Source organism: Dromiciops gliroides, chromosome 5 (assembly GCF_019393635.1).
Source record: "Dromiciops gliroides isolate mDroGli1 chromosome 5, mDroGli1.pri, whole genome shotgun sequence".
NCBI classification, from domain to species: domain Eukaryota; kingdom Metazoa; phylum Chordata; class Mammalia; order Microbiotheria; family Microbiotheriidae; genus Dromiciops; species Dromiciops gliroides.
The window spans coordinates 283,219,533-283,236,765 of NC_057865.1; the positions used below are offsets into that span (position 1 = coordinate 283,219,533).

General features: G+C 44.4%; 1 protein-coding gene across 1 annotated transcript in view; it reads left to right on the top strand.

The window, feature by feature from the left end:
* The window catches only part of RFX4 (regulatory factor X4), a 131,164-nt gene that overhangs the window by 54,521 nt on the left and 59,410 nt on the right, over nt 1-17,233 (top strand). The window contains 1 exon segment of the mRNA XM_043967160.1: nt 5,062-5,185. Within this exon segment, the coding sequence (XP_043823095.1) occupies nt 5,062-5,185 (124 nt within the window).

Sequence of the window (17,233 nt, forward strand, 5' to 3'; positions counted from 1 at the left end):
TTCTTTCTCCATGGCACAGAGCCACTAAGGTGCTCGGTCACCAGCGTGAAAGTGAAAATGAGGTTACCAATAAAATTACCTGAATGCTTGAAGTCATAAAAGTTAAATTCATGGATGGTGAGGATTGACTGTACTCACTGGCCTAAAGTCTCAACTATACGTTATTAGTCCATCAGTAAGGAGATGTATTTGATGCAATCCCTGCCCTCACAGAAATACTTTTCTAATTACAGAGATATATGAAGAATTATGTAAAGATCCAAGGAAATATATTCATTCTTTGTACTTCTATCCCCGGCACCTCACACAGAGACTGGGATATAGGAGGTGCTTAATAAATGCTTGTTGATTGATTGATCTTCCAGCTATGCCTACCCAACTATCTCCAAGAACAGTTTTTTCCTAAAATTTCCATTGTTTTTCAGATTTTTCAAAAGCCTTAAATAGGTATTCTGATTCAGAAATGTTTTATGAAATTTTGTTCATTATTCTTTTGTTAAAAAATGTATGGCCCAGATAACTCTATAAAGATATGAATAACAGAAACCTTTAAAATGGCATAAGACCTCATATTTCTGGCCATTCGTTTTTTTGCGGGGGGGGGGGGGCCCGGGCATGGATCTCTGGGAACTTCTGGGGTGGAAGCTACCTCCAATTATATAGATCTGCTACTTATCTGTTACTTAGAATTTTAGAGAATTGCCTGGAATATTGACCGGTGTGAGTGACTTGCTCAGGGTCACACAAACAGTTATGTGTCAGAAATGAGGCTTGAACCCAGGTCTTTCAGGCTTTGAGAACAGTTTTCTATCTAAGATGCCAAGTTGCTTCTCACTATAGGATTATTATCTCCATTTTGTAGATAAGGAAACTGAGGATCTAACTTGCCTAGAAGGAAACCAACATATCTCCAAATCAAGACCTGAACTCAGGTCTTCCTTACTTTAAGACTGGGGTATTTTCCTGCTTCTCATGCCTTCTTAAGGTTTAGAAGAAGCTTTCCTTGCAGCAGACCCCTGAAGTAACTAGGACACATATTACCCCCATTTATGGAAAAGAAAGCTGGCTCACAGGGTTGATCTGAAGCAGAATTTGAACCCAGGCCTTCGCCCAGTGCAGAGCATTTTCCATTATCCCACTAAGTATGTACTTAAGGAAAGCACAGATTTAACATTAAAACAGAGAGGAAAACATACTCTCAATGTTGTGACTTTTTTATTATAAACATTGGTGCAGACAACTCCAGGTTGTCACTGTCTGTACCGTCAGTGAGGTTTTAAAAACGAATCCTGTGGAGAAGGCGCTCTGTTAGCCTGCAGACCGGCAGCCTCATTATCTTTCCATAATAGGATGAGGCCAAATTCAAATATGATAAAGTTGTTAAATAGAAGATAAGAAAATGGGCCGAGTGGGAGATTTATTTCTTTTTTAGATCAATTAAGAAGTTGACGGTCCTAATGTGGCTTTGTTCACCATGTCAGGCTAATGATCCCCCTCTGAAAGAGAGGAGAAAGGGGCAATTTCGTCAGATATGAAGAGAAATAATTAACAGCTTTTCATTCTGCCAGGGGAGCTGACGTCCCAATTAGTGACAAGGGGACACAAGCAGACTCTCTGGGCTTTGAAAAGAGGTTTTGTTGAAGGCCTATGAATTTGGGGAAAAGATGCCGCAATAATATTCCTGTGGAAACTCACAAAGGAGAGATGTTTCCCTTACAAATCAATTGCATTCATTTGTCCATAGAGCTTATTAAAATGGTCATAAACCACCCAAATGACTCCAATGGAAGCTGGGTCAGCCCCAGGGACAAAACACACATAGAAATCTGGTTATTGGAGGGGGGGGGGGCGGAATGCGACTTTTACAGGTAACTGCTTAATGAGCTCAGAGTCTGTAAACCAATTGCCCAGATCTGATAACAATAGCTTGCTGCTGCTGGCAGGGATATTGAAAATAGTATAATTTAACCTTTCCTCATGAGTCTTGGGGGCTTGTTTCACAACAGATGCCATAATTGGGGTCAACAAAAGATGTGGTCATTTAAACTTCTTTGAGAAAGGGCTGACAATAATATTTCATGTGATCACTGGGTTCTCTCTGTGTGTTTTAACTAGATCACAGATGGATGTCAGACTTCATTTATGTCTTGTATTCCCAACATCAATGTGGCATGGAACCTGTGGGGTATACCGTAGGTGTTTAATATATCCTTGGTAATTGATTTCTTCTTTGATGGCTCAACTCCTAGAATGACTCTGACTCTCATTGAGACAAAGCCTCATTGAGGCTTTGGCCAAGGAGGAAACTCATTTCTTTTATCTGTTTTTCTATCTATCTCATTCTCTTATCTACTTAGCATCTATGTCTAAGGTGGATATTAGAATGTAAACTCCGGGGCAGCTAGGTGGCGCAGTGGATAGAGCACTGGCCCTGGATTCAGGAGGACCTGAGTTCAAAATCGGCCTCAGACACTTAACAATTATAGCTGTGTGACCCTAGGCAAGTCATTTAACCCCCCCCATTGCCCTCACCAAAACAAACAAAACAAAACAAAAAAGAATGTAAAATCCTAAGGCAAGAACTGTTTTATCTGCACATCCCCAACGATAGACCCACTTACTCCTCTTGAGTAACTCCATGAAGGGACTGAATTTGTTGGACTCAGTTGTTTCTTCTGGAAGTGAGGAAATTCCAGATGATCTCTGAGTTCCTGATCTAAAAATTATGTTCCAGTTACTAGGCACTTAAATGCCTGTTGATTGAATTTATTAGCTCCCTTATAAGATTAGAAAGACTGTGTGAGACCATGGAAGACTTGTAGTTAGAAAACCCAGGTTCATACCCTGGCTCCCACACTTACTCTGGACTAAGTCACTTAACCCCTTCCAGCCTTAATTACCCCTGTTGGAATAAGCATAATAATACTTGTCTACTGCCTCTTTTGTAGATTCATTTTGGGGAAAGTGCTTAGTAACTAAACGAGCTATAGGAATAGCGCGATTATGGATTGTAAACTCCTTGTGGAAATATAGGGACTGTATGCTATTCAGCTCTGACTCTTCCATAGTGCCCAGCACCATGCTTTGACATAGCAGATGCTCACTAATGTCAGCCTAACTTCCCCTAGTTATATAGATAAATTAATATTTTAAATTGTGTGTGCATATGGATTTTCTATCCCAGTACATTGTAGAGAATGATCCTGAACTCAATACGTAAAGGAAGGATAAAATCATACTCGTGCATTCTGTCCCTAACAAACCGCTTTAGCCCCCAAATTGTATATTCAAGCATACTAGACAGGTAAGCATGAAACCAAATGGTACAGTTGGGTTGAAAAGTCAATTGAGGGGCAGCTAGGTGGTGCAGTGGATAAAGCACCAGCCTTGGATTCAGGAGGACCCAAATCCAAGTTCGGCCTTAGACACTGACACTTATTAGCTGTGTGACCTTGGGCAAGTCAGTTAACCCTCATTGCCCTGCCAAAAAAAAAAAAAAAAACCAAAAAGAAAAAACAAAGAAAAGTCAATTGAAATTTAATTCCAATCCAAGCATCACCTAAGTTCCTATCCTGTGCAAAGTACTGTGATTCCAAGACAAAATTATTATAACACTATTGGAAAGGCTCCATTCAACAAAAATATATTAGGCACCTACTATGTGCTGCGCACTATGCTGTGCACTGGGGGTACAAAGACAAGACCCCAACAATTCCTACCTTCAAGGACTTTACTTTCTATCCAGGTCATAAATTCATTCATTTATTAATTCAACAGGCATCGATTAAGTACTAGACATTGTTCTAGACACTGAAGACATAGAGACAAAACCAAAACAAGACATTTCTCTGCCCCCAAGGGGTTTACTGGGGGAAAATATAAGATATAAAGAGACAAGCATGGGGCAGCTAGGTGGCGCAGTGGATAGAGCACCGGACCTGGAGTCAGGAGGACCTGAGTTCAAATCCAGCCTCAGACACTTGATGACTTCCTAGCTGTGTGACTCTGGGCAAGTCACTTAACCCCAATTACCTCACCAAAAAAAGAAAAAGAAAAAAGAAAGAAAGAAGAAGAAAGGAAGAGACAAGCATATACAACCTGAGGAGCCAAAAAATCTCTCAGAGAGATAGAAACATGAATTAAGACTTAAAGGACTATGTGCTGTTTTACAAGGTGAGGAGGAGTGATTTTTAGGGCTGGGCAGAAGTTTATGCAAAAGAAATGGGGCATACATGACCTATCAAGTGAAAAGGGACAGCAAATAGGCTAGTGTGTCAGCAATACTCAACAAGTCTGGAAGGGTAGGCTGGGGCCAGATGGTATAGGATATTAGATGCCAAAGCTGGAAAGTTTGTCTTTTATCTCAGAGGCAACAGGGGACACAAAAAGTCCTTGAGGACATGGGGTGGGGGTGATGTGGGAATGCAGAGGGACCTTGTCAAGACTGGTGCTTTTTAAACCTCTATCCAGTTGTCCAAATAAGTATTTGAAATGTCAGTGTCACCTTTGATTCAACCTATCTTTATCCCTTATATCAAATCTTGCCCCCATTGCTTCATAATCTTTCAGATTCCCCTTGCTTCTTGTTTTCCCTACTACCATGCTAATGCAAGCACTCCTCAATGCCTGCCTCAGTCCCTGCCACCCCATAGCACACTGCATACCTCTGCCAGGACCATCACACTTAGCCTATAGGGATCAAAAGGAAACAGAAGGGGTAGGACTAGAACACTTCTGAGGACTCTAGTGCTCAAATCTGTGATATTTCAATGGATTCCCCTCTACAACATCTCATCTTGTCCAATTCTTGTGTATCTTTCTAGAGATTATTTAGAGCTGGAGAGGAAGTCTAAGGTCATCTAGTTTAATCCCTTCATTTTGCCAAGTAGGGAAAATGACCTGCTCAAGGCCACAGAGGTAATATGTATCAGAGATGGGATTTAAACCTAGGTTGTCTGACTTGAGTCAGAGCTCTTTCCTCTGTTCTAGATCGATAGATGGTCAATAAATAGGAGCCAATCTGTTGATACTTAATGGGTCGGTTTGTCATTGTCTCTCCAGGCTGGAGGAGAATTATGAGATTGCAGAAGGAGTCTGCATTCCTAGGAGCGCTCTCTACATGCACTACTTGGATTTCTGTGAGAAAAATGACACACAACCTGTTAATGCTGCCAGCTTCGGAAAGGTGAGTCCCCAAACCCAACAGCTTCTGGTGTGTGTGTGTGTGTGTGTGTGTGTGAAGGTAACTTTTCACACTACCAGAGGCTAATGGTGGGTATTGAAGGTTAATATCAGGTGACTAATATACATATAATCTGTATGCATATACATGTATGTATGTGCACATGTACACGTATATATACATGATACACCAATGCATACATATGGAAGCTGGTTGGTTTAATAGCTCCGAGTCTTTAGAGGTCATTACTCAGTCTTCCCAATGGCTCTCATCAGTTTGGGAATTTGCACCAATAATGCAGCCCACCATACCCATCTATGCGACTTGCCCAAGTCCTCCACTAACTTCTCCTGGGTCTATCCTGGCCTGGGTGCCTTTTCACCGTCTCTTACCTTTCATGCTGTAGATGGTACAGCGGCTGTCTTGTCTGTTGTCCATTGCTTTCTATTGACTAGCACATCATTTACTTCTGGTTTCTATCTTTCTCTGAAGAATCTTTTTGGTATTATTCTATTTTCATGATTGCTTGTTTGCAATACATCAAATCCTGACCATCCCCACCACACTCCTGTCCATTGCCCAGCGAATGATCCTCAACCTACATCCTTCAGACACTGTGGTATTCCAACACCTGCAGCCATCAGCCCAAATAGAAGAATGCTATCTCAGAGGCAGCTAGGTGTTGCAGTGGATAGAACACTGGCCCTGGAGTCAGGAGGATCTGAGTTCAAATCTGACCTGATACTTAACTGGGTGACACTGGGCACTTAACCCTGATTGCCTCCCCTGCCCAAAATGCTGTCTGCCTCTTATCCCTCCCCTAGACTTAGGCATCAGAGCTGAGGCTTCCAGATACCATTTATAATGGGCTAGAAGCCTGATTTCTGGCTGGTCAATATTAGTGGAGCAATTGTCCTTTCTTTCAGAGACAGATGTTCTTAGCGAGTGTTCTGGTGGACAGCCTGAGAGAGACGATTGGCATGCTCCTTTAGAGCAGGGGCTCTTCAGCTTTGTGTGTGTGTCCTAGAGGACTGGAGCTCTTTGGCAGGCAATCTGGGGAAGCCTGGGGACCCCTTCTCTCAATCCTGTTTTTAATGAACAGAATAACATAGACAGGGTTACAAGGGAACCCCACTGTGTGCTTTAAAAGCCTCATTCACCGGTGTGATGGGGAAGCATCTAGGTACTTCAAGGCTTCCAGTTCCTTCCACATGTATAGGAATCTCCCTATCAGTGTAGGTCACAGGCCTTGGATGGCTTAGGAAGATGTTGGTATGTTGGCCTCCTTGAACTTAGCTAGGCTGGTCCCAGGACACAGGGTCCATCACTGGGCTGAAGCCCTTCTAGGTGGGGGGAACCTTATGGAGCTTCAGCTCTTCTTCTATAATAATTCAGGGTCCCCCCCCCCATTCATGGAGAGGTATCAGGAGAGAATCAGTGGGAGAAATACCGTGACACTATTCCAATAGAGAATCCTAAGCTGGAAGGACCTTATGGGCCTTGATGGTTCAAATCCCTTATTTACAGATAAGCAAACTGAGGCCCAGGGATATAAAGGGACTTGCCCAAGGCTGGATTTGAACCCGGGTCCTCTGACTCTAAATCCTACTTATGTTATTGTTTAGCCATTTCAGTTGTTTCTAACTCTCTGTGACCCCATTTGGGGTTTTCTTGGCAAAGACACTGGAGTTGTTTGTCATTTCCTTCACATGTGGATCATTGTATTGCTGAGAAGAGCTGTCCATCACAGTTGCTCATCATACAGCATTATCGATACTATGTACAGTGTTCTCCTGGTTCTGCTCACTTCACTCAGCATCAGTTCATGTAAGTCTTTCCAGGTTTCTCTGACATCCGCCCGCTCATCATTTCTTACAGCAGAATAGTATTCCATGACATTCATAGACCACAACTTGTTCAGCCATACCTCACTTGATGGGCATGCCCTGAATTTCCAATTCTTTGCCACCACAAAAAGAACGGCTATAAATATTTTTGTATATGTAGGTCCTTTTCCCTCTTCTATGATCTCTTTGGGATCTAGACCTAGTAGTGGTATTGCTGGGTCAAGGGGGTCTTCTCAACTTCAAGGTCAGCACTCCATCTACCACCCAGAGCTGCTTCATTTGCAACAGTGAAGTGGAGAAGCATCCGAGACCTGTCCCAGTGCCCTTTCATAGCCCCCAGCTGCTTCAACAAATGAGAGATCGCAGAGTCTTTGCCAGTACTCCAGGCTGCCCTGGCAACATCTGGGCTAGGTTTCCAAGAGCAGAATACCGAAGGTGCTGACAGAGAGTATCCACGTGCGCCCTGTTGATCCCACACTGCCGCCAATTGCCCTTCTAGGGGGCTGTTCAGTCACTGCAGCTGTCATTCCTTAGAGAAAGGGTTCAGTTGTTCTGGGAAACCCTACTGCAATCATGATGGACAGACCCCCTATGAGAGATCTTTGAGGCTTGATGATTCATCTGTGAACTTTTAACTCTGGTGTGCCTTTTTCTTAAGTTTTAGAGGAAAAAGAAACTGGACTGGTGAGAGTTCTTTACAGTGAACTTGGGAGGTCATTGATGGGAAGAAATGAGTGGACAGTGACTTTCTGGGATATTATCATCGCACAAAATATTCTATCCATCATGTAACTTCCTTATTTTCTTTTTTTTTTTTTTTTTTGGTGAGGCAAATGGGTTTTAAGTGACATGCCCAGGGTCACACAGTAGTAAGTGTTAAGTGTCTGAGGCAGGATATGAACCAGGTATCTGACTCCAGGGCACTGGCCATCTAGAGCCCCCCTATTTCTATTGAGGGTATGTCTGTCCTTCCCAACCTAGGAGCATCCTTGATGCTAAATAATAGTTAACATTTTACATGTATATATAAAAATATATATTATTAGACATATATAAATATATTACTATATACATATGAAGTATTAACTATAGAAATGCTATTGCATTATATTACTATATGTGATACAATATTTATTATATATTTTATGTATAATCTCTCTTGATCCTCATAACAACTCTTAAGAAGTAGGAACTATTATTATCCCCATTTTATATATGAGGCAAATAGAAATGAAGTGATTTGTCCAGGGTCACATAGTTATTAAAAGCCTTTGGTTGAATTTTAACTCAGGTCTCCTTGGCTCCAGGCCCAACATTTTATTCTCAGCACTATCTAGCTGCCATTCTCCCCTCTACTTCACTCCATACAAACAGTGATTAATAAATATCTTGGGGAGCAGCTAGGTGGTACAGTGGATAGAGCACCGGCCCTGGAGTCAGGAGTACCTGAGTTCAAATCCTGCCTCAGACACTTAACACTTACTAGCTGTGTGACCCTGGGCAAGTCATTTAACCCCAATTGCCTCACTAATAAATAAATAAATGAATGAATGAATGAATGAATGAATGAATGAATGAATAAGTCTCTTGGGCTAAATTTGAACTGAGGTCTTCCTAAGCCCAGGCTAGGCTCTATTCATTCTGACACCACCTGGCTGCCACCACAACAGCAGAGAAGTCTGAACCTTAGGACTGGGCTTTCCAGTTTGATAAAGGACATCTGACTGACTTCCACTTTTGATGCAGCTGTTCAAGAAGGAGTGGTGGTCACTCAGTGACTGTTAATAGGGTCAAGAATTGTTTAGTAAAACAGAATTTGTGCTAGAGAATGCTGGGTTTGGAGGCAGAGGCCTGGGTTCAAATCCTGCTCTACTCCCTGTCATTTGTTGTTCTTTGGGCCTCTGTAAAACGTGGGGGTTAGAAAAGGCGGCCTCAGAGGGCCCTTCCAGCTCTCAGTCTATGATAGAGGCTGAAGTCACGGGCCACAAAGGAATGTTCTAGACTCCTGGGTCTGGCCAGCTGTTCTTATAGAGACATCCTCCTCCTTCACTTAATCGTTTTCAGCCTCGATTTCTTCACCTGTAAAATGGGGGTGATCATAGCACCTACATCACGGGGTTATTGTACCAAAGGTCTTTGCAAACTTTCAGTTGCTGTCTAAATGCTGGCTGTCATCACTTTGTTTTTTTGGTTTTTTTTTTCTTGTGGCTATTTGATCCTGGCTCCATCAGGCAAGAGATATAGAGATATATAGAGACCTTAGTCTAAACTCTTTACTTGGACTGGAAAAGTAACTCTAAAGCCCAGGCTTGGCCTGCTAATGGTGGACCTGTGACACCCCAAGGATCCTTGGTCTAGAGCAGGAGGGGAACGTAGCTGCCATTGCCAACCCTGTCCTTTTACAGATGAGGAAACTGAGGTAACTTTTACAGGCCCACGCAGCTAGTTTCTGGCACAGGATTTGAACTCATGCATTCCCCACTCCCAAGTCCAGGTTTTAAAGGGCTTTAAATGCCCCAGAGAGGTGCCTGTATTTGATCCTTGAGACTAGAGGGAGGGAGCCACTGGACTTTCTTAAGCTGGTGAGTAACCATGATATCTGTGCTTTGGGAATCCAGGTTTGTTCAGGCACATCTGCGCAGCCTCATGTTCTCGGCATCCTGCCAAAGCCCATGCTTCCTACTTGACAGAAGAGACTCGTGTGTGACTCTGAGAACTCGATAGGAGTTCATCCTAAAAGGCAGTTCCCTGGAATCTTCCGGATGGTCGGGTGATTCAGATGAATCTTTGCACCTTAGTAAAGGGAAGAAAAAACAATTCTGACCGAGAATCTTACATCTCCAGCTCAAGGTTCCGCTTTGTGTTTTGGTACAACAGCAGAAATGGCTTTCGTAGCAAACTCAAGTAGAAGCGGTTTGTTATTGAGGTGATGCCCAAACGAAGCTCCCAGGATGCCCCATCTAGACCTGTGGAAGATCACAGCAATCTTAAATGAAAGGCAGCATGGCATTGTGTGTGTGTATGAGGAGGGGGACTTAGAATGGGGGGGGACATGAATAAAATATTAAAAATCAGCCATCAGGCACTTACTGTCAGCTAAATGCCAGGGATACAAGAATAAAATCAGAGATAAGCCCTGTCTCCCAAGATGCCCTAAGAAAGGAGACAACAGATAGGGAGGCGGGGTGGCCAGGGTGTACAAGGTGACCGTACCCAAGTCATTTCAACTCTCTCAGCCTCCGTTTCTTCATTTGTAAAATAGGAATAATACTTGTTTCAGGGTTTGGGGGATCTTCTGGCCTAACTCCTTCATTTTACAGATGAGGAGAGGAGAGGGAATTGACCAGTGTCCACACAGCTGGTCAGTGGCAGAGCCAGGACCACAGGCCAGCTTCTTTCCTAAAAGATGGTTTTGAGATGGAGAAAAGGCTATCTCTTCTAGCCAGGGATAGCCAGAAAGGCTACCAAAGGGAAGCTCTGATCATGGCACTGCCTCCCACTGGGTAAACTTCCCCCTCCCCCGATGCCTGGGCACACATGGATGGGGGTGATCCCGGGGCATCTGCCTGCAGGCAGCCCCAGACTTCCTGGGCAGTTCATTCCACCCTGGGACAGTTCTGACTATTAAGATCCTGACATCTTGTCTACTTCTGCCTCTTTACAATTTCTGCTCACTGTTCCTGGTTCTGCCCCCTGGGGCCACCCGGATGAGTCTAATTACTCTCTTCTGTACTTTGTTGTTGTTGTTCAAGTTGTGGTTTTCCTGGCAAAGATACTGGCAGGGTTTGCATTTCCTTCTCCACCTCATTTTACAGACAAAGAAACTTGGGCAAACCGGGTGAAGTGACTTGCCCAGGGTCAGATAGCTAGGAAGTATCTGAGGTTGGATTTGAACTCAGGTCTTCCTGACTCCAGGCCCGGTGGGCTATCTACTTTGCTACCTAGGTTCTACACACAACCTTTCACATCTGGATGATAACTATTGTGCCCCTTTGAGATCTTCTCTCCTCCAGTCTGTACTTTTTCATTTCCTTCTACCTGTCTACCCTTGCCAGTGTCAAGGGTCTTCATGCTAGCTGCCCTCTTCCCCAAATGCTCCAGATGTGGCTTGACTGGGTGGGATACAGGGGGGACCATAACTTCCCCCATCTTGGACATTCTGCCTTCTCTCCATCCTATAACAGATTCAGTTCTCACAGCTGCCGTGCCCCACTGGGGACTTGCCTTGAGTCTGTCATCCATTCCAGGCTGATTTCTTGAACCTTCCGCTTTGTCCCCCTTCATTTCCTCTCACTCGTGTGGGTCCGGCACCCCAACCTGCCGCAGTCTTTTCTGGAGTCCCGACTCCGTCATCCGGGGCCTTCGCTATCTCTCCCTGCTTTCTGTCATCTGTGGATTTGATAAGCACGATGCATGCATGGCCCGAGATGGACTTGGCTTAGCTCCAGGTGGCACCAGATTTCATTGCTTTGTTTCTCTCGTCGAAAGGCCAGACCTGGGGACAGTGCCAGAAGGAACATGATAAGTCTGGTATATGAGATTTGTTCAATGTTTGGACTCTAAAGTGTAAACGCCTCATTGTCGTCCTCTGTCTTGCTGTTGTTCTAATCATTTGTAAAAAGGAAAAAAAAAACACACTATGTTTTGTGATGTGTATTTTTTTTAAAAAACTCTCCAAACCCCCTTAGAATGTGGCTTGTAAAGAGCCCAGTTCTAGGCTGTAATTATTCTTCCTTCCTTTTTTTTTTTTTTTTAGTGAGGCAATTGGGGTTAAGTGACTTGCCCAGGGTCACACAGCTAGTAAGTGTTAAGTGTCTGAAGCTGGATTGGAACTCAGGCCCTCCTGACTCCAGGGACGATACTCTATCCACTGTGCCACCTATTCTTCCTTTCTTATTCCTACTTAGAATCATAAAAATAGAGCTAGAAACTTGGAGGTCATTTAGTCCACCTCATTTTACACATGGGGAAACTGAGGCACAGAGAGATCCTAAGATCATAGGATGGGATCTCAGAGATCTTCCAATCCAAGCCTCTCATTTTACAGATGAAGAAACTGAGGCTTACAGAGATTACTCAAGGAATTATAGAAATGCAGGTTGTGGTTCTGCAAATTGATGATAAAATAGAATTAAAAAAAAAAAAGATTCCTTACCTGAGGTCACCAAAAAATAAGCAGCAGGGGGCAACTAGGTGGCTCAGTGGATAAAGCACCAGCATGGATACGGAGGACATGAGATCACAATCCCCGCCTCAAACCCCATGACATTATAGCTGAGTGCCTGGGCAAGTCACTTCACCTCCATTGCCTTGCAAAAAAAGAACAAAGAAAGGAAGGAAGGAGGGAGGGAGGAGGCGGGGAGGAAGGAAGGAGGAAGGACGGCAGGAAGACGGAAGGAAGGAAGGAAGGAAGGACGGAAGGAAGGAAGGAGGAGGAAGGAAGGAAGGAAGCAGAGTCAGGATTACAAACTAGGTCTTTGGGGTACAAATCTTACCCTTTCCCCTGCTGCTGTACCTCCATTCTAGCAATGGGCATCTATCTCAGTGGAGCAGGTGTCTACCACTACATTGGTCTTTGCCTCTCTACCTTAGTCCAAGTCTTTATGAGATACTGTGGGGAAAAAAAATCCATCCCTCTGTGACATTTTCTGGTGGTGAGCCCCACCCTGACTGCCCAGGTGGCATCTCTGGGGCCATCTTGGGGCAATAGGCAAGAGCTTCCCAGGATGGTGGGTCTGCCCCAGAGCACATGCAGCCCTGCCTTGGAAAGCCCAGGTCACTTTCGAACCTAGATCACTGCTCGCCCCCCCCCAGCCCACACACATCAGAGGTAATGGCCACAGAGAGGTTCTCATGCCCTTGGACCCATACCTTGTGTTCCCTCCCTAAGAGATACCTTAAGATGCAGAGGTTCCCCGCTCCCCAAGTGATGGGACAGGACTTTTTAAACAATAATTCAAAGGCCATTTCCAAATGGGCGTGGTCCTCTCCACGGGAGTCCTGCTGGACGTGGACACTCTCACCAATGACTGACTCTGTCAGAATAATGGACACTCCGCTTGGTGTAAGGGGGAGAACTCTGAGCTTGGGGTCTGAGGACTCAGCTTGGCTACGCCTGGGGTCTTGGGTATATTCTTCCCTCTCTGGGCCTCGGTTTCCTCATCTGTAAATGAAGCGTCCAGATAGATAGGCTCTGAGGTCCCTTTCAGCCACAGGCCCAAGATCCTTTATAGGAACTATCTTCAAAGTGAGGGATGTTTTCTTTATTAATTGTTTATTTTTTTGAAATTTTTTTGATGTTTTACTTTTAATCTCCTCAATGGTGGCAACAATTTGCCCTAAATTGGGTTTTTTTTTGTGGGGGGGGAGGTGGGGAGGGATGGCCAAAAGTCACACAGAAGAAGCAAATAAAGTGAATGATTTTGATGATTAAGCTGGGGGTCCCACTGGGGAGGGTGACCTTACACATATCAGAGAAGGGGGTTTGACTCATTCTGCTTGGCCTTGGAGGGCAGTTCTGGGAACAGCTGTGTCTTCATTTCCAGGACTTTCAGACTTCTTTGGATGCTTCCATCAGCCACTCACAGGAACTTCGACCTTGGGAAATCTCATCCTCCTCCAAGCCTTGGGACTCAAAAAATACCCCCCCCCCAATTCAAACCCAAAATGTCTCTTCCCTCAAGGAGCTTACAATCTATAGGGAAACCTACAGATAGAAACAAGTATATGGATAAGTGTGCAAAGGAGAGTGGAGTCTCAGTGAGCATTTATTAAGTCCCTACTGTGTGCCAGAGAGGATTCTGGATGGGGAAGACACAAAGAAAGAAACAAAATGGCCTCTGCTCTCACAGAGGTCCAGCCTAAGGAGACTGGCTTCCTTGTGTGGTGTATAAAAGAGCTACAGAGGATGCTCTGGAAATGTTTGGAGGAAGGGGCACAGCCTCCTAAGGGGACAACCTCCAGGGACAAAGCTCATGTGAATTATATTAATGTGCTTGTTGTGGGAAGAAATCACAAGGATCACTTTGCAACTGGTCTCCTTCTGGACCGATTTTCCTGGACTCAGAGAAGACAGCAGCCAACCCAGCTGAGTCTGGGATGGCAGAACAGGAATAAGAGCCCCTCCCTCCCTGCCCCCCTCCTTCCTGCCCCAGCTCAGAAAAGCTCCCTTCCAATACCCTGGGCTCGCAGATCTTCCTCGAGGCCCTGTTTTTCCCACAGCCCTGTGGAGCCCCTGGCCCCGTCACTGGAGGCTGAAAGGGAGAGGGGTGGGATTACCGCGTAATTAAAGGGAATTTGGAAGGCTGAGATGTTGGGGAATGTTAGATCAGTTGCTGGGACAGCATGTGGTGTTCTTTAGACAGGCTCCATTGAGCCCACACAAAACAAGAAAGGGGGAGCTGCCTGGCTGTCTGCTCATTTATCAAACAGCCAGGCTGGGCTCTCACAGCCCCACAAAGGCTCTGAGTTGTTGGCTGAGTTTGGCCCGAGCTTCGAGGCTGACACCACTGGGTTTGAGAGTCCAAAACCACACCCCATGGGCTTTCGGAACCACAGGAAAGTTTGGGAGCTGGGAGAGGAGGCCGGGGAAGTATTTCTGGTTTGTAGAGCTAAGAGGAGCACTTATGAAGAGTTAAATAGGAAATAGATTCCGTTTTCCATTCCTCCTCCCCCCCCTTTTTGTTTGGGAATCACTTGAAGGAGGAGGTGCTAACCGGGATACAACTCTCTCTTTTGCTCTTGGTGGAAAAGTCTTGACCTTAACTGGGACAGAATTTGATGTGGATAGACTTTTCTTTCCTTCCCCAGCTGTAAAAGACAAACTTCCTGACTTTGGAATGATTATTTAAAATTAGCTGCCTTCTGTAGTTTTTTTTCCCCCCTTGATGGGCACAAATCCCATTAAATCGTTAAGTCTACAGTTGAAGGGGACCTCAGAGATTATTCCAACCCCCTCATTTTATGGATGAGGAACTTGTGGCCCAAATTGGGGCAGTGACTTGGCACAAATCACACAGCTAGGAAATTTCAGGGGCAGGATTCGAACCCCAAACCTCTGACTCCAAATCCAGGACTTGGCATTTCTCCTAAAGCCAAGGTACAAGTGTTCTGGAAAGGAGGGTGCCATAAATTGACTCAAAGAGCCCCATCCTGTGGATTTATTCAATAGATGATGTCTGGGGTCCCTTCCCGGTCTAGATTTATGATCTCAGTGCAAAATCTATGAGCCTCTGAGTTATCCCACAGCCTTTATGCGTGTCTTAATATCCCTCATGGCCTCAGAGGCCATTATTATTGGTGGTGGTGTCTCTGTGTATATTGCGTTAGATTAATTTATTTCCATGTACATTAATCTGGACCCTGTCCATTCAGCATTTCATCTCTTATTAGAATCATGGATCACAGGACCATAGACTTAGACATGGACACTCATCCAACCCCTTCATTTTACAGATGAGGGAACTGAGGCATAAGGAAGGAAACTGACTTGCCCTAGGCTAACACATGGCTATATTGTTCTTGGAGATTATGGGATAACTCATAAACTCACAGGGTAATAGATTTTGAGCTCAAAGGGACTTTAATGGAGATTGTAAATCCAGAGCTGGAAGGTACTTAAAGATCATCTAATTCAATTCCTTCATTCTACAGATGAAAAAGTTAAGTCCTGTGGAGATGAAGTGGTTTTCCAAGGTCATGGGCTTCCATACTTTCTTGAATCTCTGAGCTCATCTGTTGGGGACTCCCTCCCTCCCAGAGTACAGATCCCAACCTGTCCTCAGCCTCATCCTGTGTTTATTCTTGTCCAAGGCTTCCCATAATCTTCCAAAGAGGACTGGCCCAGTGCCCTGGAGACCCTCGCTCAATGGATTTGTTGTTGTTGCTCAGTTGTTTCTGACCCTTTGTGACCCTGTTTGATGTTTTCTTGGCAGAGATCCTGCAGTGGTTTGCCATTTCCTTCTCCAGCTATTTTGACAGACAAGGAAACTGAGGCAAACAGGGTTAAGTGACTTGCCCAGGGTTACACGGCTAATAAGTGTCTGAGGCCAGATTTGAACTCAGGTCTTCCTAACTCCAGGCACAGTGCTTTATATCCATGTCACCACCTAGCGATTCTCAATGCGTAGTAATCTCATTCCTTGCTCTTGGCTCAGCCACTTTTCCAGTCCCATATGTCCTAGGCAATAACTTATTGATAATTCTTGCTGATAAAGGACTGTGGGTGATATTCTGCAGCGCACTCACACCACTGTGGCGCTCTTCATTGCCCTTTGGTGATCCAAGTGTACACTGTAGGCACTAAATAAATGCTTCTTCCCTTCTCTTTCTCCTCCCTTTGAATGAAGAAGGTATATTCTCAAATTATAAAAAGAGCATTTATTAAGTACTGACTAGGTACCAGGCAGTCTTAAACTCTTAGAATACAATGAAGAGTAAACAAGACAGACCCTGACCTCAGGGAGTTTACATTCTCATGGAAGGAAGAAGGTATATAAAGGAGAGCCAGAGAAATGGGGTGAGATAGGGCCACCAATCTGAGCCCAAAGAGCTCCCAGGGACATAGTCCAGGGTCATGATGAACAGGAGATGGAGATTCTTTGCCACATACATCCTTTTTTTTTTTTCTTTTCTTTTGGTTAGGCAATGAGGGTTAAAGTAAGTGGCAAGTGTCTTAGGTAGGATTTGAACTCAGGTCCTCCTGAATCCAGGGCTGGTGCTTTATCCACTACTCCACCTAGCTGCCCTATGCCACACACATCTTTACCAGCAATAATAAAAAATAAATATAGCCTATGAAATAAAAGAAATAATAAATAACCTCAGAGGTGCAGGAATTCCCTCCCTGTTATACCTCCTTCCCCTTTTGTCAAGTGTGTGCTGTTGACTTTACTAGAGGGAGGGGATGAGGGAGCCCTCCACCTCCTTAGATACTGACCCCTATCTAGAGGCTGTGGGCAACCCACCCTGAGGGGATCACAAACTTCCCCTCCCCAACTGTAGCCAACCTGACTTTGCCTCTCAAAATGATCTTGCCCCAAAATGATTTTCTTTTTTAAAAAATTGTAATTATTATCTTTGATCTTTACCTCACCTTCATTTCCAAATGTCTCCTTCTGTGGACCCCACCCAGAAAGCCATCCCTTATAAGAGAATAAAAAATAAAGAGAAAAAAAGCGATTCAGTCGAATTGACCAACAATAAT